Source organism: Pteropus medius, unplaced genomic scaffold (genome assembly GCF_902729225.1).
Source record: "Pteropus medius unplaced genomic scaffold, Ma_sr-lr_union100, whole genome shotgun sequence".
NCBI lineage: Eukaryota > Metazoa > Chordata > Mammalia > Chiroptera > Pteropodidae > Pteropus > Pteropus medius.
In genome coordinates this window covers 4,300,136-4,325,205 of record NW_024350397.1, presented here as the reverse complement: position 1 = coordinate 4,325,205, position 25,070 = coordinate 4,300,136, and the positions used below count along the sequence as shown (strand labels likewise).

The 25,070-nt window shown below is 39.3% G+C and overlaps 1 protein-coding gene across 5 annotated transcripts in view; it reads left to right on the top strand.

Moving 5' to 3' along the window:
* NRP1 (neuropilin 1) overlaps nucleotides 1-25,070 on the top strand; it is a 131,975-nt gene that overhangs the window by 92,487 nt on the left and 14,418 nt on the right. For 3 of the 5 annotated variants that reach the window (XR_005647976.1, XM_039839765.1, XM_039839766.1), the window contains 5 exons: nucleotides 1,540-1,684; nucleotides 9,670-10,001; nucleotides 14,469-14,613; nucleotides 17,889-17,993; nucleotides 22,139-22,198. Coding sequence is in view for 4 of the 5 variants with exons in the window: in XM_039839765.1 (XP_039695699.1) it covers nucleotides 1,540-1,684; nucleotides 9,670-10,001; nucleotides 14,469-14,613; nucleotides 17,889-17,993; nucleotides 22,139-22,198 (787 nt within the window). In the remaining variant the exon portion in view is untranslated. The remainder of the gene's footprint in view (nucleotides 1-1,539; nucleotides 1,685-9,669; nucleotides 10,002-14,468; nucleotides 14,614-17,888; nucleotides 17,994-22,138; nucleotides 22,199-25,070) is intronic. The other 2 variants (XM_039839767.1, XM_039839768.1) reach the window with 1 other exon arrangement.

The following is a 25,070-nucleotide window of genomic DNA, read 5'->3' as shown; positions in this document are numbered from 1 at the left end:
GCACTTTCACTGAACCTAAAAGAAACCCAAACACCCACCTGGACTTTAGTTGTCATCAGCCACCCTGCATTTCTCTGTACTATGGGGTTTTTCAGCCACTGCCCTCTGCCCTCTTTCCTACTTTCCTCAGGGAGTGTTGGCCGTACCTCAGCAAGAGCAGCCTTGGGCCAACCACAGTGTGTCCTTACGTGGTTTTCGGCAAATATAAAATTTCCTCTGTGTGAGCCAGATGTTGGCACATGCAGCGCTCTCAACAGACGGCCAGGCTCTCCCTGAAGTGACTTGCCAACCCTTTGGCACCATGGTTTGGGACTCCATTCCCTCTGGCAGCTACCCATTATTCTTTGTCACACAAAAATGCTCCCACACAGATTGTTTCCCAGAGAGAGAGGGATCAGGCTAACGGCCGACTTTATAAAGCATTTGACCCCCTTCAATTGTGCAGGCCGCTTGAACTAAATGAAGTAAAGACACCATCCTGACTTTTACAAGCCCCTTCTCCCAGGGGAAGAACAAGCCTTGGGAAACTGTGGTTCTCCTCTACATGGGGAGGATTCTCCATGCCTCTCATGGGCCCAGTAATCTCTAGTTATACAACTTGAGACGGGGCAGTATGGTCTGGCTGTATGAGAAGCAGAGTGCCCGCACACAAGGCTATCATGGAGGTATGTTACTTTTACATGGCTGTCCCAAATCTATGGCTGAAGTGAAATCCAGGAAAGTGAAGCTTTTCAGTTTCACCAGAGTGTTCCACAGTGACACAGTCTCCACTCCTCGGAGATCTTGCTAGAGAACACGGCCCACTTGTGGGCGACTGGTTCGTGACTGGCGTTCATTACCCTTGCAGTTACATTGCCTCATCTTTCTTAGAAAAAAAGAAATGACTCATTTTTAAAACTAGAAGCAGAAGCGCTGGAAAAAGCTCATTCCCAGTTACATATCATTTATTGCTCAGTTTTCATTTTAACCCGTAAAACATAATTTTACCAATAACTAAAAAAGACTAATGTCATTAATTAATGTTAAGGAAAAGATCTTTCATCAAGAAATGGAGTCGAAAGGGAAAAAGCTACTTGACCTAGTGCTATAGCTGGGAACATAACCTAGAATTTTCAAAAAGCCAGACCTTGAACTGAACTCAAAAAGCATGCCTTCGGGGGCTTCCTGGAAAAGTAAAATAGTGAAAGTTCCCATGAAATGTCTATAGCTATCTGTAGGTTCTTATGATAAAGTTAATAATTCCTACTCTTTTAGATAATAGCATATATTCTTTAACAAATGTTATCATTGTAACTGCTTTGGGAGGCTCTATCGTCTCTGAAAATTGAATCGATTAGGACAACATTCTGTCTTAGAGATGATTCTTTCTGATTGCTGTCATTTGGAAAACAACATGACAAGTTATTAACACCACATCAACGTGGATAGTCAATGCTGAAATTATAAATAATTTTCACATGTATCTGTGAAAACATTTTTTGGGGCTTGTTTTCAATCCCAAACGTCTGTTGTTAAAAAGCCCTTCTTTGTTTTATATAGATCTTTCAGGGAAACACCAACCCCACAGATGTTGTGTTTGGAATTTTCCCCAAACCACTGATAACTCGATTTGTCCGAATCAAACCTGTGACGTGGGAAACTGGCATATCTTTGAGGTTTGAAGTGTATGGCTGCAAGATAACAGGTAAGCTCCAGCTAGAAGATTGCCTAGTTTTGATTCATATAAACTTTTAAATATAGGGAGAGTCATTTTGTATAAATGTGGTCATTTTCATTTGGTAGTCAAAAGCATATGCTTTGAATTTAGACAAATGTGAGTTAAATTCTACTTGTAGTACTCACAATCTTATATGGGCAATTTACTACCTCTCAAAGCTTTAATTATCTCACCTGAAAACAGTCATAATCGTGTACACCGCTCAGGGCTGTTGTCATAAAGGATAAGCTCATAGATATAAAGCACTTAGCACAGGCTGGCATGTGGTAGACATTTGTGAAGTGGTGCCTTCCCACAAGACTGTAAGCTCTACGAAGACAAGTGCCGTGCCTTTTGTCCCTGTCTCCTGGGTTCTGGGCACACCGATGGGTACTTAGTAGATTTACAATAACACGGTGTGTGGAATGTTCTCTATCTGCTTTATCAGTTTTTAAATTTTTTTATTTTTAAAATACAGTTAACATGCAATATTATATTAGTTTCAGGTGTACAACATGCTGATTAGACATTTATATAACTTACAAAGTGATCACCTCAATAAATCTGGTACCCATCTGACATCATACATAGTTATTACTATATTATTAACTATATTCCTTATGCTATACTTTACATCCTCATAACTATTTTGTAACTACCATTTTGTACTTTTTAATCCTTTCCTTTTTTTCACCAATTCCCATCTGGCAACCATCAAAATGTTCTCTGAATCTTTGAGTTTGTTTCTGTTTGTTCGTTTATTTCGTTCTTTAGATTCCACTTGTAAGTGAACTCATATGGTATTTGTCTTTCTCTGTCTGACTTACTTCACTCAGCACAATAGCCTCTAGGTCCATGCGTGTTGCTACATGCATGTTGGTAATATTTCATTCTTTTTTATGGCTGAACAATATTCCATTGTATATATGTACCACTTCTTCTTTATCCATTCATCTATTGATGGACACCCAGGTTGCCTCCATATCTTGGCTATTGTAAATAATGCTACATTGAACATATGGATTCACATGTCCCTTCGAAGTAGAGTTTTGGGTTTCTTTGGTTAAATACTCAGAAGTGTGATTACTGAGTCCTTCTTTGTTTCTTGTTATAGCCTGTTTTAAAATCTATTTTATCTGCTATAAGTATTGCTACCCAAGCTTTTCTTCCCCAATTTTCATGAAATACATCTTTCCATTTCTTTACTTTCAGTCTGTGTGTGTCTTTAGATCCGAAGTGAGTCTCTAGGTAGCATATGTAAGGGGCTTGTTTTTTTATCCATTCAGCCACCCTGTGTCTTTTTATTGGAGTATTCAATTCTTTTACGTATAAAGTAATTGCTAGATATGTAGTTATTGCCATTTTATTATTCTTGATCTTTCTTCTTTTCCTCCTCCTCCTCCTCCTCTTCCTCCTCCTCCTCCTCCTCTTCCTCCTCCTCCTCTTCTTCTTCAAGAAGTCCCTGTAACATTTCTTGCAATACTGTTGGTGATGAACTCTTTTGGCTTTTTCTTGTCTGAGAAGCTCTTTATCAGTCCTTCAATTCTGTTTGCTTGGTAGAGTAATCTTGGTTGTAGGTCCTTTCTTTTCATCACTTTGAATATTTCATGTCAATTTCTTCTGGCCTGCAAAGTTTCTGTTGAGAAATCAGCTGACAGTCTTATGGAGCTCCCTTGTAGGTAACTAATTGCTTTTCTCTTTCTGCTTTTAAGATTCTCTCTTTGTCTTTAAACTTTGGCATTTTAATTTAATAATGAAGTGTATTTGTGTGGGCCTCTTTGGGTTCATCTTGTTTGGGACTCTCTGTGCTTCCTGGGGAAGTTTTTTGTCATTATTTTTTCAAATAGGCTCTCAATCCCTTACTCTCTCTCTTGGCCTTCTGGTACTCCTATGATATGAATGTTGGTACCCTTGATCTTGTCCCAGAAGCCCCTTAAACTATCCTCTTTTTTGGGGGGTGGGGGTGATTCTTTTTTCTTATTGTTATTCTGTTTGGGTATTTTCTGCTACTTTAGCTTCTAAATTGCTGACTTGATTCTCTGCTTCATTTAATCTACCGTTGATGCCAAAGAAATATATTCATCATTTCAGTTATTGCATTCTTCATTTCTGACTGGTTCTTCTTTATATTTTCTATCTCCATTTTTATGTTTTCTAGCTCTTTGTTAAATTTCTCACTGAGTTCATCTACTCTTCCCCTAAGCTCATTGAGCATCCTTATAACCAGTGTTTTGAACTCTGTCTCTGGTAGATTGCTCGTCTCCATTTTATTTAATTCTTTTCCTGGAGCTTTATTCTTGCATTTGGGACATGTTTTTTTTTTGTCTTCCCATTTTGGCTGCCTCCATGTGTTTGTTTCTATGTATTGGGCAGGGATGCTCTGTCTCCTGGTCTTAATAGAGCAGCCTTACGTGATAGGTGTGCTATGGGGCCCAGTGGCACAATCTTCTCTGGTCACCTGAGCTGGGTGCTCCAGGTATGTTCCTTATATGGGTTGTGTGTGCCCTCCTGTTGTAGTTGAGCCTTGCTTGTTGTTTGCACGTCAATGGGAAGGGATCGACCCTTGGGCTGATTGGTTGTGAAGACTGGCCAGTAAGGAGCTGACCCTACAGAACAAGATATGTTTTAGCGGGACTCTGGTGCCGTTTTCATGCATTGTCCTCAGATGCAGCCCCAGATGGTGCTCCAACTCGGTCTGCAGCCAGCCACTGGACATACTGGTCCTGGAGCCTCCTAGAAGAGGCCCTGCCACAGGTCAAGTGCAAAGGCAGCCTATGCCCTGGCCAGGGCCACCTGGCATGAGCTACCAAGCAATCTGCCACCTGCTCTGGGCTTAGAGGTGCCTAGAGAGGCCGGGTCACAAACAGAGGCCAGCTGCCACTAGTCCCAGGCTTGGGGCTGCTCAGTGAGAGGTACAGGGCACGGTGAGGCCAAATGCTACCTGTTTGGGTTTTATGAACCTTTGAGAGATTTTAGGAAAGTCTACAGCATGAGCCAAGACAGGCCATTTGTATGGGAAAGCCTCCAGAAGCAGCTTGGGTGAGCCTGCAAGTTGAAGGTAGGGTGGAAGGGGGAGTGGTGGTCTCAGAGAATCACCAGGGCAGGGCAACCATTGTTAGCTAGATTGATAATGACTCAGATATGGTGCTCACCTGTGTAATACCCTGGGAGTGGGGAGGGCTCAACAAAGGAACAATGGATTCTGCCAGCACTTCTATCTGGGAGAAAGCTGCCCCTCCAGCCCTCGCCCTGAAGCCAGACAACACAGTTCCTTCCCTTACATCCCTGGTGCTTTTTGAACAGCTGCCCCAGTGCTGGAGCACAGAGCAAGTGAGCCCATCGGTGAGTAAGTCCATGTGTGCAGGCCTTTTAAGAGGAACATCTGAGACTCCCACATCCCTCTGTCTCATTAAGCCACAATTTCCACTGATGAAGAAGGTGCAGTACTGGGAGACTACGTAGGTAAAGAAGTCGTTAAGGTCAGGGAAGAGCTGGAAGCAAAAGAATGGGTCTGACTGTTATTTGCACTATATTTCTATGATGATCAGTACTTCTGTTAATTGTCCATTTATCTTCCTGTACTGCACTCTGTATTCTGGAGTAAATAGCAGTCACAGTAGCATTCCTTTTCATTTAAATACATTGCAATATCTTTATTTAAAAAAACAACAACAACAACAGTGCTGCATAACCTTTAGAATAAGTTTAAAAGGTCAAAAACAGAATCAGTAACTGATTCACCAAAAAGTAATTAATAGTAAACAACTTTTAAAAGTCTGCGAACTATCTTTTAATATTATTTTAGTATACCTATTTAGGGCATTTAATTTCTCATTCCATGAACACCAATTCTATTGTTTTTATTTTTATCCTCTTTAGTATAATTATTTTTAGAAAGAAAATGCTGACTTTTGAAGAAAAAAAAACAAACACAACAACAACAAAAAACACCTGGGCAATTTTCCATGAAATTATAAGCAATTTGGAGAACAAACTGAGAGAAAAATAAAGTACTACATTGTTTACAGTAAAGTTAATTTAGAAAGTAAAAATTGACATCTGGATGTCTTACCAAAATTTTATTTATTTCCATTTTAGAAAAAGATGTGTTTATTGTTTTAGGATCTAAGTCTTGAATTCAAGCCCTGGAAGCAGGATTTGGGTGGAAGATATTTGGAGGAGGACATTGAAAAATGAGTTATAAGCTTGGCTTTATTTTTGATCAGTAGTTACGTGGGAAAAACTTCTAGGTCGTTTTCTAAGCATTACTGATTTGAGAGGCTATTCATAAATTTGTAGAAATAAGACCATTCGAGATCAAGCCAGAATAAACTTCATAAAGACTCCAAATGTATTTGTCTGAACTCTAAATGTCCAGGCTCTTCTTTTAGTTAAATAAAATACTTAAATCTGAAATGCTCTATTTTCATTTTCACAAGGATTTCTCTGAGAGTAAATTCTTATAGTGTAAGTTTTCACATGTAAGAAAAAGCAAATAATTTTTGGATTTTTAAAAATAGTTAAATGACCTATTTAAACATAGATGTCTAAAATAACATATTTTCACATGTATTCTATTTTACAACTATTTTAAGTAGCCTTTTTTTTTTTTTCAAATAAGATGCTCCTTTTAGGCTCATAGGGCTAGCTTGTTAATCGTGACCACTAATTAATTTTAGTTACTTTCTCTCCAGTAAGACAGTTATAATCTCCAAATAACTGATCGAGACATGTTTTTGGAGAGGCCAGCATGTTGTAATCATGGTCACTGGACAGAAGGTCCACAGACAGTCCAGGTGTGGCTCTAGACTGTTCAATTAGTGAATGTGTGACCACGGGCAAGACATTTAGTCCCTCTGATCTTCATTTCATAGTCAGTAAAATTAACCTTAATTCAGCTATAATTAGGATTCAATGAAAGAATGTTTGTAACACATCTGGTTTAGAGTAAGTGCTCACTAAATGGTACCTAGTACATGATGCTCAATAAGTTGAACCTAGAATATGCCGCAGCCAGTAGAAACTATAGTGAGACAATATCAGTGTTTGCTTCTTGGTCTCAGAAGCAGATAACTTTCTTTTAGAGGCCATGATCGCCTTGTAGTGGAGACTGATCAAAGAAGAACAAGTGTTCCCGCTGGACTAGAAGACCCATGACAGCAGGGGCCATATTTGCCTGATTTTCTATTGTGTCCTGCATGTCTAGAGCATAGTAAGTGCTCAGTGCACTTACTTTTGAATGAATGGATGCAGTTTTATTCGTGCCTTCTGAGAAACATGATGGATCTCAAAATTTGACCCTCTTCTCTTGAGTAGGCAAGTTTAAATTCATTCTGGATTTTAAAAACTATTGAATTAAAAGCTACCACATGACTACATCACTTGACTAGAGTCCCAAGTTTTAATATAATTTTTGTACTCAGTATTTTTTAAAACTAGTAATCCTGGAAAATCTAGAGTATACGACAGTGTGTCACCATATAGAGATATAAACAAGATTGTAGCAAACCATTTTACTTTATAGGTGATTGACAAAGGAACACTTTTATTATTCTAACAAAGCATACTTCCATCATTTTGGCAAAGATGGAAATTTGTGAAATTAATCTTGGAAATTTACTGCTTATGAAAACACACTACAAACTTGTATTTGTTAACCAGAAGTGTATTAACTGATGCTTCTGCACACGTTAGTGTGTTTCTATGTTAATTAAAGGTCCTCAGTGATGATCTCAGGCACCACACCATCTAAAGATACTTTCTGAGTCATTAAAGAAATATTGAATTATGCTTATTCCGGTTCTCCCATCAAATGCAGTTATTACCTTCTCATTCTTTGAAACTGGTTAAATGATATTGGATTTATCAGTATATCTCAGTTTTCCCATTAAAACTAAGTACAGAGACTTTACTGTAAAATAGTATCAGTGAAAATAACCATCTCAATCCCCCATCACAGAATTCCCATCCAGAATTGGTTTTAAGCTTAGCAAACAAGGTTGCTAAAAGAATAAAATACAATACAGGGTTGCCAGTTAAATGTCATGCAGATAAATGACAAATAATGTTTTATCCCATGCAATATTTGGGACATACTTATACAAAAAAAAATACATATTTCTTGTTTGTCTGAAATTCTAATTTAGTTTGGCATCCTGTTTCTTGTTTTGTTGTTTTTGTCTGATTGTTTGTTTGCTAAATCTGGCAACACTATTTCCAAAGGATTTGACATGTAGCCAGACTAAAGCATATCTGAGCCAGCCTACTATGGAAGAACAGAGTTAAATCCTAGCATCTTATTCAAACCTTGAATTATTAACATGTTTTCTCCTAATCATTGCTAATAGAATCACATAGTTTTCAGTCAAAGGCAGATCAAGTTTCCTCTTTATTGTTCTTTTTGGATGAAGCAGACATACAGAAGGAATGACAGTCTAACTGTGCTCCATGGACCCATTGGCTGAATGGGGGTTGGGCAGTGCTACGTTTGTAGATTGTAAACTGCGCCTGAGCCAGCTCTGCATTAGAGAAAGGACATTAATCTGGTAAAAGTTCTGCTCTCCTTACAATATTTAAGTTAATTGTGTTTTTCTCCAAATGGTAACATCTGGTCCTCATTACCAGCTAAACATTTTCTTTATAAAAAAGCCAATTTTGAATCAGGCAGGTGTGACCGCAGTGACCAAAAATGTGATTTCTATTTTTAACACCATAATTTCATAGTCCCCCAGTAAAATAGATTTTGTAAATCTTTTTTTAATCCCTATTGAATTCATTCTTGGTTTCCAGATCCCAGCCTGGAGCAAATACTGTGGCTGAATTACAGGAAGAGGTGCTTGGGAAATAGGCAGCTGCCTTTTAATGTGTTAATAAGTTGATTCATTCAACAAATATTTGTTCAGCAAATACAAGGAGTCATAGAAAATTTTTAAATATGCCCTGGTTCATGCCCTCAGAGAACTTAAACTGTGAGGAGGCAAATAGCAGTAATCCAAGGAACTGAATATGATCATCAGTATATGAGAAATGCAAACTAAGTACTATGAAGACCTCCAGAAAAGGAAAGCCACGGCTAGTTGGAGAGATCAGGAAAACTGAATAAGTGGTGTAGCATTTGAAAACGAGTCAAGACTTTAAGTGGTGCAGATAGTGGGAAGGACAAGATGGTGGAGAATTCCTAGTGGAGGGAACAGAATGAGAGAAAGCCCCCCGCCCCCACTTCCCTTTCCAGAGGAGGAGGTTCTTCATTCCAGTTGCCTCTGTGGAAGGTCTGGCATGCTCAGCTGAAAGTACATGCATAACTCCTAATGAGCAGGCACTGACTATTTGAATAAAGGAATGACATGATGTGAACTGTATGTCAGTTCATGTGGAAAGTATCCGTCATTAATTCTTAAAATTCAGCTGATAAGATAGACATAGCTTAATTGTATTAGATACCTGCCTCTTAAGATGGTTATATTTTTAGGCTAATTTTTTATTATATTAGGCAAAATTGAGTTTTTTCAAAGAAAAAAATAGGTTATTATTACTTCGTGTGCATTTTCTTGATTGAAATGTACAATTTTGAAAGAAGAACAATTCAAGTGTTGAACATTTTGTTTTTAAGCTACTAATCAATTAATCAATGATTGATACTCTCCTTACTCTCAGAAGCTACTCGGGCTGCTGTAGAAGATATAAAAAGATCTATGATGTTGTTCATTGCCTTGGAAAAACTCAAAAAGGGGGAAATGTATGTTCTTATTGAAGATTTTATTTATTAGAATGTAATGTAGGGAGAGGGGTTCTAAAAGAGTGGGAGAAAGGTTTGAGGGTGGAAGACTCCAGTTTAATGTCAAATGATGAAGAAATTTAAACATTTGTATGCATGGGTACAGATGCTCTTTTTGTTCAATATGTTGTATTCTCTCTCTAAGCATGGAGGCCTCTAGAAAATCATTTTACATTATTTATTTTGTTCCACCCTTTAGATTACCCTTGCTCCGGAATGTTGGGCATGGTATCTGGACTTATTTCTGACTCCCAGATTACAGCGTCAAACCAAGGGGAGAGGAGCTGGATGCCTGAAAACATCCGCCTTGTGACCAGTCGCTCTGGCTGGGTACTGCCGCCCGGACCTCAGTCATACATAAATGAGTGGCTCCAAGTGGACCTGGGAGAGGAGAAGATTGTGAGGGGCATCATCATCCAGGGTGGGAAACACCGGGAGAATAAGGTGTCCATGAGGAAATTCAAGATCGGGTATAGCAACAATGGCTCAGACTGGAAAATGATCATGGATGACAGCAAGCGCAAGGCTAAGGTGAGGTCCAGGAGCAGAGAGCAGCTTCCGGAGGAAATCCTTCCCCAAGTCCTTGACTTAAATCAAATACCCCCAGTGTTCTCCCGAGGAAGCGAGATTTATTTCTTTTCAACAGTGAGACCAGTGGAGGTGTGTGGAGGTGTTAGTAAGATCCCCAAATCTAGGGCAGACAGGTTTGAGGTACAGAAAGTGATATCTGAGATCAACATGGGAAAGAACTGCGTTGCTGGTTACCTTTTTCTCTCTTACTTAGGGATCAGGGGATCAGGGGATTGACAGCAACAATCTAGTAGGAACTCAAAAATCTCTCTGCATATTCTAACCCATCAGTTAGCCTTTCCCCTTTCCTGTCTGTCACCCATCCCTCTAAAGTATATCATTTTAAACTTTTAATTGTGATGATATACACATAACATAAAATTTACCATCTTAACCATTTCAGATGTTCAGTTCAGCAATGTTAAGCATATTTATATTGTTGTGCAACTAAGCTCCAGAACTTGCTTATTTTTCAAAACTGAAAATCTGTACTCATTAAGCAATAACTCCCATTTTCCCTCTCCCCTGGCCCCTGGCAACCACTATTCTACTTTCTATCTCTATGAATTTGACTACTCTAGGTGCCTCATATAAGTGGAATCATACAATATATGTCCTTTTGTGACTGGTTTATTTCACTTAGCATAATGTCTTCAAGGTTCATCCATGTTGTAGTCTGTGTCAGAATTTCCTTCTTTTTGAAGGCTGAATAATATTTCACATTTTGTTTATCAGTTCATTCATTAATGGACACTTGAGTTGCTTCTACTTTTAGCTATTGTAAGTGATGGTTAAGTATATTTTTTCTGCATTGGAACCTTTCAAAATGCAGTTGGCTCTTGATGATTCAGTGAAAAGAGAAAAGAATCTCAATATAAAAATATCCCAACATTCACCAGAACACACGGTATAATATTTTTTAACTAAACAGATATTCTTTAGTGATTACGTTCTACTTGAGCCGATTGTTAGATTTATTTGTATTTCCTGAGTACACAATGCCAACTGGGAAAGAATGGGTGGCCAGGAAGCTAGTTTGAGATTAAAATAAGTAACAACCCACAGACGTTCAGTTTGTATGAACTATGGGAATTGCATTCGGCTGAAGATACTTCTCATACCCAACACAACTGGTCTTTTGGTCCCAGCCTTCCCATCCCCACTTAGCCCAGGACCTACTCCTTTTATGAAAAGAAGATTCTAGTTAATTGGAGGGAGTGTTAGCCTTGCTCCTACTCTGAGTAAGTGTAGGAATGTGGCTTCATATAGTGACTCAGGCAAAGGCATTGCAGGCAGAAAACAAATGCTGGGCAGTGCAGCCAGCTCCTACTCTGTCCAGATGTGGGGCTCTGCAGAGACTGCCCTGTCCCCCACTGGCTGCTGGTCAGCCACCAACAGGGATGATGCTGTCAGAAACGTAAAAATCCCTCTCTCATTTCACCCCTTGTTAACTTGTGGTTTCTAAGATATTTCCAGTGTTTTTATCATCTGTGTGCAGCTACTTTCTTTCTTGTGTCCATTTCATTTTCCCTTTTATGTCTGCCCCCTCTTGTTTTGATGAAAGAAAAAGTAAAATAAACATCAGAAACTGGAGTTCTCCCTAAGAGCCAGTCTTCTCTGAGGGGTAGTAAGCCTGTGCCTCTAGCACAACGTGTGAATATGCTGCAAATCAACAACTTCCTGGAGCTGCTGTCGCATGGCAGGGTGTGCTGTTGTGACATGTTCTTCAACACTAGGGTTCTAAGAGAGACAGAAAACAGATTACCATATGCTCTGGATAGGATGCATCATATGCTTCCCTTTGTTATGCAATCCACCATCTGTAATCAAGTCTAAAGCTATCTTTCGCTCTATTGTAATACATAACGTATAGAATTCCACAAGCTGCCAACACACAGTTTTCAATTTTAACAGAACAACTCCATGCACGATTGGTTAAATGTGTTCAATTTTATTCCTAAAATATGATTCTATCAATCACTATCATCTTCTTATATTTAAAACCATGAAAAATTCTAAGCTGTTTACACAGAGCCTAATCTGTGATCCCTAAATGCCCTTTCCCAGGAATAAAATCTTAAAGATGAACAAGGAAACTGGTAAAACCTTCAGTTTAGGAGCAGTACATATTTCTAAATTGTATAAAGATATTTAAAACATAGTATATTTAAACTTGCAAATGAATGTTACCTGCTTAGGATGTAACAGTAAAAGGAGTACTGTTTTGTGAAATAAAACAGCACTTTGATGGATTTAAAACCCTCTATACCCTCTCCTCACTTCCTCCCCTCAAATAGTGCATGACGGACAAGGTATATCAGAGTCTTTGAATTAACTAGACTTTTCAGGAGCAGATAGATCTAAATACTCAAGGCCCTCATCTTCTAAAACAAGAGTAGTAAAAGGACACAGATGTTTCATAAACAATCATATGCTAGCAAAGGTAGCCTAGTTCCATATGGTCCTTCATTGCTAATATTCTTCCCAGCTCATCGCTGACAGCTTTTATAATGTATTTACATTGTGCTAATTCTTTGCTCAGGTTAAAATTAGCAGTAGAACGTGAGATTCCGTAGATATGAGTGCTTTTCTCCTGTGATTGTTGGAGCTATGTTAATGTAGACAGAAGTTGCATGTGTAGTAATGCTATTTTCACCATAATTAGTATCTTACTGACAACATTTAATTGGGCTTAACAATAATATATGTCAGATTCTCAATTACTGGCAGCAACTGCAGTTCTATCAAGAGTACAGAACCCTGCTCAAAAGGGAATTTACTTTTGAAAAGATTAGAAGGAAACCTTAATTGGAAGAAGCAGGTCTACGTTAGCCATGTACTTTGAGATGCCTGGAAGCTTTTCTGAGTTGGAAAAGACCAATTAATTTACTTCTAGAACTTGGAAGACCCCTAGACATGTCACAACCTACCCAATCTGTCTTCTCTTACATGTGTGCCATTTTGCCATGATATTTCCACCACGGGATGATCGCTTCTTTAGCTGCTTTATGACCCAACTATTGCGCGTGGTTCCCACTCTTGACTGACATGGCCTGGGGCTAGCCATCCACTCAGTTTGATCCACCAGTTTTGGTAGCCCAAACTGCAATACATTTAAAGAAAAATTAATGAAACTAAATGTGCGGCCTTGGGCAAAGACCTTATCTTCTGGACCTCAGTGTTTTCGTGTGTTAAAATGAGGAGGTTAGACTAGATTATTTCTAAGGGCAGAGGCATTGTAGCAGTGTAGTAGTGAAGGAAACCAGTCAGACTGCCTAAGTTTGAATCCTGGCTCTGCCACTTGCCTTACATATAACCGTGGGCCAATTGCTTGACCTCTCAAGGCCTCTTCTGTAAAATGAGGGTAATAATAGAACCTATATCATGGAGCTGTCTTGAGGATTAAATGAATTAATATATATTAAGCACTTAGAACAATGCCTTTCACCAGTAAATATCACAGGATGTTTTATATATAAAAGGGCACGTCCAGAGATAAAGCAATATGAGTTTTCTAATCTTCTTCCCCTTCTGTTCGGACAGGATTAAGAATGGTGTTGGGAAAAGAGGATATAGGAAGGTTACTCATTTCTTGAAAAAGAAAGCAAGTCTAGTCATACTCCCATTTTCTTATGATTCCTCTAAAAGGATGTTGACTGTCCAGTCAATGTAAAAAGGGCAATAAAATAATTCAAGAGCAGCTCCAGCACTGGGTAGCCTATCTCCTAAAAAAATGTCATGGTGACTTCAAGTTAGGAATGCACTTGACAAAGAGGTGCAATTCAACGAGGCATCAGAACATCACTTAACAGTCAGGACTCTTGATCCCTTCCTGAGATGAGAAGGTCTTTTATCTACAAATGCCTCCAACTGGTGGCCTCCGACTGGTGGAACTGCTTAAGCAAACAGCAATTTCAAGTGGTTGGCATACTGAAGTTCTTGAATAAACAGCATTTGCACTACATTAAATTAACTATCTCTTCCTTCAGGAATTTAATTTGTCTCTCTCCTAGAAGATCTGCTCATTTAAGAAAATGTATAAGGGATAGTTATTGAAAATGCGATGTCTATTATAAGCTCTGAAAAATGGCAAGTTCTCTTCCTGAGTTACCATCTTCCACCTCAAGGAAGTGGTAAAAGTGTCACCTCTCCCAGGCACAATTCTCCCAGCATATCATTTAAAAATGTGTCTCATTAAAGCTTCAGGTATAGCTTCAGTGTGTACTCTAGTTTCTGAGAAGTGACATCTGTCACTTCTTAGAGAAGGATTGTTTTTTTTTTTTTCCTTTCTCACTTATGAAAACAATGTCCGCCACTTACAAAGTGGTAGAATGAGCCCTATGCCCCTGCCCTATAAGAATCCCGAGGAGAGGCTCTCCTGCCAAAAGAGAGGTTTTATTAATAACTGGTGTTTTTCATACTTCACAGTCTTTTGAAGGCAACAGCAACTATGATACACCTGAGCTACGAACTTTTCCACCTCTTCCCACACGATTCATCAGGATCTACCCTGAGAGAGCCACTCATGGTGGCCTAGGACTAAGAATGGAGCTACTGGGCTGTGAAGTGGAAGGTAATTACAATTTCCAGAGTGACTTCTAGTTTTTGTTTCTTTGTTTGTTTCCTTTTCATGTATTTATGCCCCTAATGGTACTGTCACAAACGGCTACCTTTTCCCCTTGCTAATTCTGCATCTCTCTGTGCCTGCCAGTCTATTAGACTCAACATTCTAGCATATTCTAGAACATTTTAATCTGCAAAACAGCACCTTTAGAATTCTACTTTTGTCTTGGTTGTTTGCATAACTCTCTTCAGATTCTGTGGGGTTGTCTCCATCGATTTAAAAAATAATAATTTTTTGAAGTGAAATCACATGACATAAAATCCACCATTTTAAACAGTTCAGTGGTGTTTAGTACATGCAGAATTATTTGCACCACCACTACCTCGATCTAGTTCCAAAACATTTCTATCACTCCAAAGTAAAACCCCTTACCCATTAAGCAGTTTCCCACCTACTTCCCCCTCCCCTAGCCCCCAGCAACCACCTATTCCTTTGACTTTTTTAGTGTTGTTGGGAAGTCTATGTCTGATCCAGATTTCTGTAGGTGATGTTGACTACCATTCAGATACCAGCAGGAAGCAGTATTTGACAGACTGAAACATCAAGACATTCTCCTGGATGAATTTCTTAGGCTGCTGCAGACATAAAACTTTATATAAGATAACATATGTGAATGAACAGAGGTCTGTTTAAGGATGTTACTTCATGAACTTAGGTTATCATATGAAGGTCATATCAAGGACAAATTCAGTTCCCACACTGATCTCAAAACCATTCTCTCCTCAGCTTTTTTTTATCACATAATAAATAACATGAATGTTTGAAAAAAAAAATGATGGTTGCTTATTGTTCCATTTCATGCGTTTGTGCATTAGAATTCCCATCTGCCTTAGATTTGGGCAAAAATGAGTAACCTCTACCAACTTTTCCATCCTCATAAAGGTCTTTCTCCAGGTTAGCTCAAAGAGTGGCTATTGTTGGTACCCAGATGTTAATCAATTGAGCATATGCTCATAATTGTTTTGAAGAATGCTTTTTTAATATCACCTTCTTGTGGTTTCAAAATTATGTGTATTTTCAGCTACTCAATTGTAATTACATTCCTGAGCACATTAAATGTAAAACTTTTCGTATGCACTAAGTAATGTTAAACTATGAATCACTATACTAGTGAATAATTCATAGCTACTTTTCTATGTGTTTATTTAAAAGCAGGCCATTATCTCCCATTCTTTATTGTATAGCTGTTTCTATATCTGTAGTCATGTCTCAGACCTCTGAATTACCCAGGCACTATCAACACAGACCAAGAATGCCCATGTGCCAGGGCTTTGGCAAAGATGCCAAGAAAAAGAAGGGATGATTGAGCCAACTGCAGACACGTTCGTTCAATTTACTGAGAAATGTGGTCATCTGGAAAAAGGAGTGTGCTGCTATAAGGCAGGTCTTTAGCCTGGTTTCTGGGAAGCAACACTGATTTAGGAGGTGGAATTAATGGACGCTTGAAAAGACTGAGATTTGTGGCTGTTTGCCCGTGTCAACTCTGTAGTGTGGTAGAAATTGTTGGTGAAGGGATTTGCTACAGATGTTTCTAAGCTCTCACAGAAGCGAGGAAGTTGCCCACAGCCATGTGAGAAACCAACATCCGGGAAAGTAATGTCAAAGCTTTTAACGTGATTGGTGAAAAGAAGTGCTTTCCTTTGTCCTTAGCTTGATTAACAGGCCTTACTAAATATCTACTTTGTGCCTTGTTCTACAGAAGATACCTAGAGGGATGCAGAAAAGAATATGGTACAGCCCAGCCGACCCTTATTGTCCACCCTGTTTTGGGCTAGCATTATATTTAAGAAACAATTAGAGAACCACAAAAAATAAAATATTTTCAAGTATTAAAATTAGGGCATAAAAAACATTCACTGTCTACTATTTTCAATTTAATCTTAGTACCACCCTGGGCCACTTCCAACATGGAACCCGTCCTTTGTAAAAACCATAAGAAATGCAAAAAAACCCAGCAAGATGAAGAGACAGTTTAAAATACTTAAAAGTGGCACAGTATCAAGAGAAAGGGCAGCTTAGTGAAGACTAGCATCTGGATTGACAGAAAGGATTCTATTAATTCAGTGAGAGCAATAAGTAGAGCAGGAATATTTGTGTATGCATTTTACGAAGTGTAGACTGTATGTCTAAATGGTGTGTGCAATATCTGTATGTGCTAATTTCCTAGTTATTATTGCTGTGTGCTTTTGGAGAGTTGAGAAAGTTGAAACTAGCTACATTTCCACATTTGTCATAACTTTGCTCGGTACTTAAGCACAATAACAAAAAATGTCAAGTTTTTATTGAGAAAGCAGCAGTTACCAGCACATTCCTACCGGCCAGAACCTCTTAGAGAATGAGATTCTGCTCCCAGCACCTTGTCTGCTTCTCAAACATCAAGAGAACTGTACATTATCTCCAGTCTCATAAAGTGAAATGTAATACCGAAAACTGTAAAATATTAAACAGATTGCAAAAATGAGTAACAGGCTGGGAAAAAAAAGACCAAACTAAATTTAAAGAACTTCAAAAGCAGTCTTTGATTAATGTTGGATACCTTTCATCTACAAACTTAAAGATATGGGAATACCTGCCAGCAGTGGAATGTTGTCCACTGGGAGTTAGAATACAGTAAGCTAAAGTACAGGATATCTAAGCAAGTCCTCTCAGACACCTGCTCTGGGCAGAGATCAGAGGTTGATGGAAATGGAGTCACTCCTAAAAACAAAACAAAACAAAACAATATCATAATAAAAGTGAATGGTGAATATTGGGACTCTCTTTTGGGGAAAAATTATAATATGAACTTAGCAAATTTAGTAAGTTCTAAGAATATAAAAGAATTCATGGCAAGCGAGTTCTCTAGCACCTTAAAATGAAAGGAAAACCAATATCTCTATTATCAAGCAATATCTCTATTATCTAACTTCAGGTTCATGAATAAATAACCAGTGAAAATTCAAGAACTTTTCAGAAAAAGGAAGTTTATGTAGATAACAATGTAAAAAAATGCTAAGGCAGCCAACTCTATTCAGCAGATATGGACCAAATACCAAAATAAAGCTGTCTCCAATAGATTCTGCAAAATCCAAGCCTATTTAGCTCCCAAAAGAGAGGTAAACCATGCTCCTGGCCTTCTTGTCACAGATTAGAGTTTCCTGCAAAAATATTAGCAGATTCAACAGCCAGAGGCTTGAGAATACACTTCAGAGGTGTGAGATAATAATCCTTGGATCTTGTTCCAGCACCTACAGCTGGACCGACCACTCCCAATGGGAACCTAGTGGATGAATGTGACGATGACCAGGCCAACTGCCACAGCGGAACAGGTGATGACTTCCAGCTCACAGGTGCAGAAACCATCTTCCATCTCATTGCTGTGCCATTTCAGTTCATGCTGTCATTGAGACCAGCTAGTTAATGCCTGTTTGTGTTTGTGTAACTCCTCTGGGAGGTGAGCATCAGGGTGGTGGCAAAACTGCCCCAGCAACAGAGGTGGCCTTGCCAGAACATGTGCATCTTCATTTCCTCATGTCATCCATGTAAACGGCTTGTTCCTAATAGCCACAGCCATTTGAAACAATGATTTTAGCCATTTTCAGAGCCAAGACTAGGATTAATTGAATAAGAATTTCTCCATGGCTAATCGTCCTTAACGGATCCTCATCTTCACACCACCCGCCCCCATAACACATGCACATAACCACATGCCTTAGAACGTTTATTTTCATTTTTTAATGAGGATAAAAATGTTTTCAGTGGAACGTTTAGCCAACTAATTGATGAAATTAGGCTTATATTTGAAATGCAACTTTTAAGTTAGAATTTTATAAACCACTTTACATTAAAATTTACAAAGGCAGAATTAGTTGTCATTTCACATTACCAGTGACTAGCAAATATATCAGGGACGGTGTGTGCCAAATGCCTCACTAATTAATTCAGAATATTACTCTGTAATATTCTAAAACCCTAAAAGCTAGAAAGTGACCTTCTCTTTCACTTGGAATGTCAGAGGAAATGTTGGGCAAGTGAGGAATGGGATTGCACCATTTAGAAACTGGCCAAGGCACTAGGATTTTCACCCTATTGTTGCAAAAGGTACTGTGGGACCTTTGCTACCCAGGTCAAAATGTAGTTTCATATAGCATCTGACTCTCATTTTAGGTTAAACATGAGCCCTTAGATGCAGGTCTGTATTTTCACCCAGAAAGGACTCAGAGATCCCACATAATTAACTTCCATGGGTGAAACCGAAGGTGTTACCATGTAACTTCATAATAGTGCCATGTTATTGGCCAATGCGTTCGTGTAAAATCTGGAAGGAAATGTCCCAAAGTACATTTCCAATTACTTCGAAAGCTTTCCTCTGAACGAGTGAGAGAACTCTGCACATTTAAATCTCACCTCCTGAGGCGGCCTCCCTGCAAATTTCCAGGATAATCACTTACATTCGAATAGCCAATAAATGTTACATCGCTATGGGCTTTTGAAACAAAGCTTGTAATAAGTAGCCACAAACCACAAAAAAATTACTCTAATTAATGCAGTGGCATTTTCTCTTTAAGAAGTTAAGTTCGAGCTGAAAACCTGACAGCTGATGTTAAAAACAGAATACGATTCTATGATCCAGGTCCCGTGGAACCTTCCCCGGGTTGCCTGTAAACACTGCCACAAACCTCAGGCTTTTTGCAGACCCTGTCATACATCCGTAGTGAAATTCCTCATGAAAAGGAATGACTGTAGTCATCATTGGATACCCTTTTCAATTACCCTCTTGTGAAGAGGATTCTTTTCTTTATATACCCTAAAGTGGTCAGTTAATATTGATTAGAACAAAGCCTCAGATTTACTCCTCATATCAGAACAACCAACCTTCTCATTTTTGCCTCAGTTCATGACTGAATCAATTGAAACTGAAGCCTTTGAATGAAATAGGGCAAGTATGTTAGCCTGGAGCAAATTGTGTAAGGCAATGAGTTACAAACTACAGAAAATGGGTCATTTATAGTGGAAACACTGGCAATCCTTTAAAAGTATAAGGTTGTGGTTTATCTACAGCATTTAAAATTATTTCTTGCGTAAATAGAAAAAAGTTCATCCCATTTTTTTTGGTTTGTTTTTACATATTGCCATGGCAAAAAAAAAAAAAAAAAAAAATTTATTTTCTCAGGCCAGCACGTTTGACTCAAGGATCCTATCAATACATGCGTATGCTAAGAGCTGCTGAGCGTGTTCACAATGCCCACATCACGTCCCATCAACAAGGGATTTTAGAAGGCATTTCGTGCTTCCTATTCATTTATTGCATTATAGCCAATTTTGCTTTATGAAGCTGTTTGTTATCCTTTAATGGAAAAGGGTGTGCTCACATCTAAATCTTTGCAAGGAGCAAAACTCTCACCTAAGCAGGTATCTTTTCACATATGAACAAATCACCTCCAAGGCACACACACAGCTGTGCACCCTCTTTGCTCACTCTGGCACAGGCCTTACTGTCAGAGCTGCAAACTTTGAATGTTCAGTACAATGTAACCAAACTAAAAGCATTCTCACTTTAACCCTGATAGGTGGAAACATGGGATCAAGGAAATTGAGATCAAGGCTTTCTTTAGCCTTGTTTAGTGCCTTAAAGCAGATGTTGTTGCTTTAATTTCTCCTCTCGGAGTGACCTATTTGTATATATAGAGAGATAAGTATCGTAGCAAAACGCTCATTACTTACAAACAACACCGAATTCCAGATGAAATGTACCAAATGCATGGAAATGAGGAGAGGTTCTGCTTTCCCATATTTGCTTGCCAAGGTGAAGTTACTCATTTGCAAATGCCTTTGAAGTCATTAGATAATACAATTGGCTTCAAAGGCATCAGGAGGCCAAATTTTATACTGGATCTGTGTGTACCCAACAGCAGAATTTGGCTCCCAAACTGTAACAAAACTGATAATGCATATCGGTTTTAAAAAGTGAATTTTCACCTTGAGTTTTTCTCTTATAAGACCACTGGGAACAGAACGCTAATGTATTCTGGCCTCCCTCCAATTCTGCCATTATAGATTCACCTTCTTAACCCATAATACATATAATACCTTCTTCATATTGCCTGCCTCATTGAAGCCACGCACACATGTGACCACTCAGCCAGGGTATTCACTGGGAGAGCAAGGGTAACATGACTTGGTGCTGCAGCCGGTTAGCTCAGAAATCCTCAGACCATTCCAAGAGTACATTTTTACAATTCTGATTCATGATCCGGATGATTTCTGATCTGTGGGAGTTGGAGAATAGGACTAGTGCCTGGCCAGAATAGAGATAATCACAAATCTTTATTGAATGATACTATTGGAAAATGTGCAGTGGCACCTTATAGCCACCTCTAAAACTTTCCATGACAGTCAGGGCCCCGCCATGCCCTTACTCTGAGTCTGCCCGGGACTTTATCTCTTGGAATAGCAAATAGATTATCGTTGACCGTGACCTGCCCTGCAGACACATAAGGAGAAATACCTTTCTCGGGCAACTAAGTAGTGAAGAGCAAACCAGTGTTTCCCAGGCTTAGTGGATTATAAGACTCACTCGAGAAGCTTTCAAAAATACAGATTTTGAGGGCTTACCCCTGGAGATTTTGGTTCTCGGTAAGATCTGAGGAGGGTAAATGGGTTGCCAACCACAATTTCGGCAAGCGTTCAGGTGGTTCTTGTGGTTGGGCAAGTTTAAAAACACTACTTTAAAATAGAAATGTAATGATGAGGAGCAGAAAATGGAAGAGTTAAGACAGAGAAAAAGAGGATAACGGCTAAGCTTCCACATGTTCCCCTGACCAAGGATTTCAAAGTCGATCCAAACTGATTAAAAGCTGATATTGTTCAGGGTGTTGTTTGTGCAATCTCCGGATCCTTGGAACTGTGAAGAAGTGTTTTTCCCCTTCTCCTTTTCCTGCAGCTTCTCCAAACCACATACCAGGCAGAATATCTGTCCTTGGGGAAAAATAAACAACTATTGTAGAAAAAAAAAAAAACGAAACTGCTTCCATCCACTTTAAATCCTCAGTTTTTTAAACAAATGGTGAGACCAGCCTTGCAACTCCCCTGAAGGCACACATCTGAAACCTTGGGAAACTGTTTGAAGCTTAAAGGTCTAGGTCAGGTTTAATACCCAAGTCACTGAGGACATTCGGAGGCTTTTGTTTTTCACTGTTGCAATTGCATGCCATGCCTAGTCTGGGAACCTTGGAACAAAGCCTCAAACACTCCACGCCGCTGGATGCTTTATGAATAAATGTGTTAGGTAAAGAACAATAGTTTATTCGAGCTTGATACTGTGGTGAGCAAATTTTAAGTAAAACGATTACTATAGGTGGAATTAAAGGAAGGATTGTTTATGGAAAATGTTTGCCTCAATCGAATGTATATAAGCAGACAGCATTTCTCTACAGCATATTCTCTGCAATGCTTCCTCTTTCTCACTTTTGTATGTTGCTGTTTTGTTTTTCAGGTGGTACCACTGTGCTGACCACAGAAAAGCCAACCATAATAGACAGCACAATACAATCAGGTATCAAATACAATAGAAAATGTGGTAGATTTCCCATATGCCTGTCTTCCCCCCAAAATATAGCCGATTGCTGCGCTTCTGGGTTTCAGGTTCCCTCAAAGTCCTAGAAGAGAGATGCCACACAACATCTGGTCTCCAAGCGCGAGCTATAAATATTGCTTTCCTTCCCTCCACATGTATATGCGTCAGAGAGCGAGATTTCCTGCTCCATCAGTAATTGCCAAATGGTGACAATCCCAGCTCTCAGTGGAAGGAACAGGGTAACATACTTTGTTTAAACGCAGCACATCTAGGACATGTACTGTGTTTGCAAACTACAGGAGAAGGAAATCTCACAGGCACCAGCCTGACTATTTATTTTCATCATCATTCTGCAAAACTGAGACAGGCAAAGTTTGTCAGTTTTGCCTGCCACAGATCTGGCAGTTTCACAACAACGTTTCCAGTGGGTGTGCCATGAAGTGGGGTACAGGAAGCCACAGCTATAACTGTGCGTGGGAAGAGGACCACCCTTGGGAATGGCACCCCCGCATCCTTGTATTAATAGAAAAGCATAATGACTTTTAAAGCCCTTGGTTAGCTGTTTCTCAAGGCCAGCCACAGTTAAATGGTGGCCTCCTTCTCACTCTCCTTTGTATTTTGTTAGTATTCTGTAAAATTCTTCCCCGTAGACTCACATGGAGAGAAAGAGTCAGTATAAGCAATCAGAGGTTTTAAATACTTTAAAGTTAATCATTAGAGTAAGGTGAACAGGTCAGCTTTCCAGCTTCTCCCATTTCCTTTATAGAAGCTTGCTCAGCCTTGGCGTCCACAGTCATTTATTAATGGGGCGTGTGGTGTATATCAATGTTTCCTCAACACTATGACACTCCCCAGCTAGGCAGAGAGTAGAAAGGGCCGCTCTAATTAGTATGCTTCCTTAAAGGACTCCATCACCATTGACCTGATTAAACTGCAAAACAAACTTCTCTTTAGTTGGACTTAACCCCAAGTTTCCCCATAGTGTGCTCAGGTTGACAAATCCCTGCTATCACACAGCTCAAACACCCCAACTACTGAACGATGAAACAGAAGAATACTCTGTTACCCTAAACTCCAAAACACTGTAGTCCTGCCCACGTCTTTTCGTGTTATAAAACGTGGCTGTAACTGACCATGCAGTCACCTGGGATGGCTGAAGCTCCCTCCTGAGCGAAGCCCCGCCTCTCACTTGCTTCCTACCTTTCCCGAGAGTTCTCAGCTCCCTCAGGATGGTCTTCTGTAGAATAACCACCAGCTGGCTCTCCATGACTCTGTAATAGGGAAGAGGGGTGAGATGAAAAAATGAAGTTCCAGTAATGTAACAAACATTTTAACTATTGTTTTAGCTTTCTCTCTTGCCAGAGAATTATTTAAAACCACTATGAAAGTTGCCAACTAACTTGTTTCATCTCATCTTTCCTCTTGCCTATCAAAAGAGCTGGGAACATTAAAAAAAATAAAAGGGAACAACAACTGTGGAGAAAATAGAGTGATATATCAGATCCCCAAATGGGATTATTCTCCCTGAATGTGGACGGCCTGTAGGCTCAGAGTAGAAATGACTTGGTGAGCACAGATTTGTGCATGAGCTCAAGGCCAATGACGTGATGGCTTCACAGAAGAGCTCCAGGGCCAGGTGGTCATCTCATAGGGTCTGCTGTAATCACAGGACAGATGCACAAATCATGAACCAGTAAGACCCCGTTGCTACCACCATCTGAACAAGCTCATGCCAAACCTTAGGGCTCACTGATAGGATCCGATTTTGAATTCCAGAGTCAGCCCAGAGTCCTTTACAAATAACCCCAGTTTCCTGTTTTTCCATTGCCTGGGTCACAAATCTAGCTCCAAGTCTTTGTTTGTGGATAATGGACTGTCTGACCTTCTTTAAGGAGTTCTGCTGATTATTACCTCCTGACTAAGCCAATGTTCAGAATGCTTCACAAGGGCCTGAGAGTGTGAATCAGAGGCCAGTCTAACTCTGAGGTGTCCCCCGGTGGTCAGTTTCTGCTTCCTGATACTTTGGTCCACACTGTTCTGCAGGTTTCAGATTCTTCAGGCATCTTTACAAGCAGCAGAAAATCAAACCACTAAACCTTCATCATAATCTGATTTTGCTGAGGTCATTATAGACCCAAGCAGAGTCTCAAGCTTTTATTTTGAGGATTCTTACCAATATAATAAACTCGGTGGGCATATAATATTTATATACTGTCTGAGCTGTAATCAGATGCAGGAAAGCCTATTAATTCTCTGTCAGGAACTGATGAGAACTCTGCATTTTAAATCCAGCTCCCCCTGATGAAGCCTCTTACCCTCTGAGGATCTTCAAACATTTCTAGAGCAGCTCAGAGTATATACATAACCTATTATTACATGGGCCTCAGCACCTCCATTTGTTTGTACTGCAAGTCTGGTCTCTGAGTAACGAGTTAACACACTCAATAGAAGTTTTGAAATCCAGATTTAAAAATTAAATCCTTGTGCATATACAGTGCTAATGATTCAACTGTGGCAAGATACGTTCAATAAGCACAGCTGGTGCTTGCTCACAGCAGCTATAAATTTGTTTTAAGTTCAGAATATTGTTTCCTGCTATTTTTAAGAGTCAAGAAGGAATTTAGCCAGATTATTCCCAATGAATTTTATAAGAATTGTGCAGCTACAGGGCTTGGGTAATATTTTGAAGATTTAAAGGTCAATAACCCTATATACTCATTTCATTCATCCATTTGTTTTTTTCTCTTTCTCAACTTTTTCCTCCTCTTCTTCTGTCCTTCTCTATTTTATGTTTGTTTTTTCCTTTCTATAAATGTTTATATGTATTTTGTGTGTTTAATGGCCTTTCTAG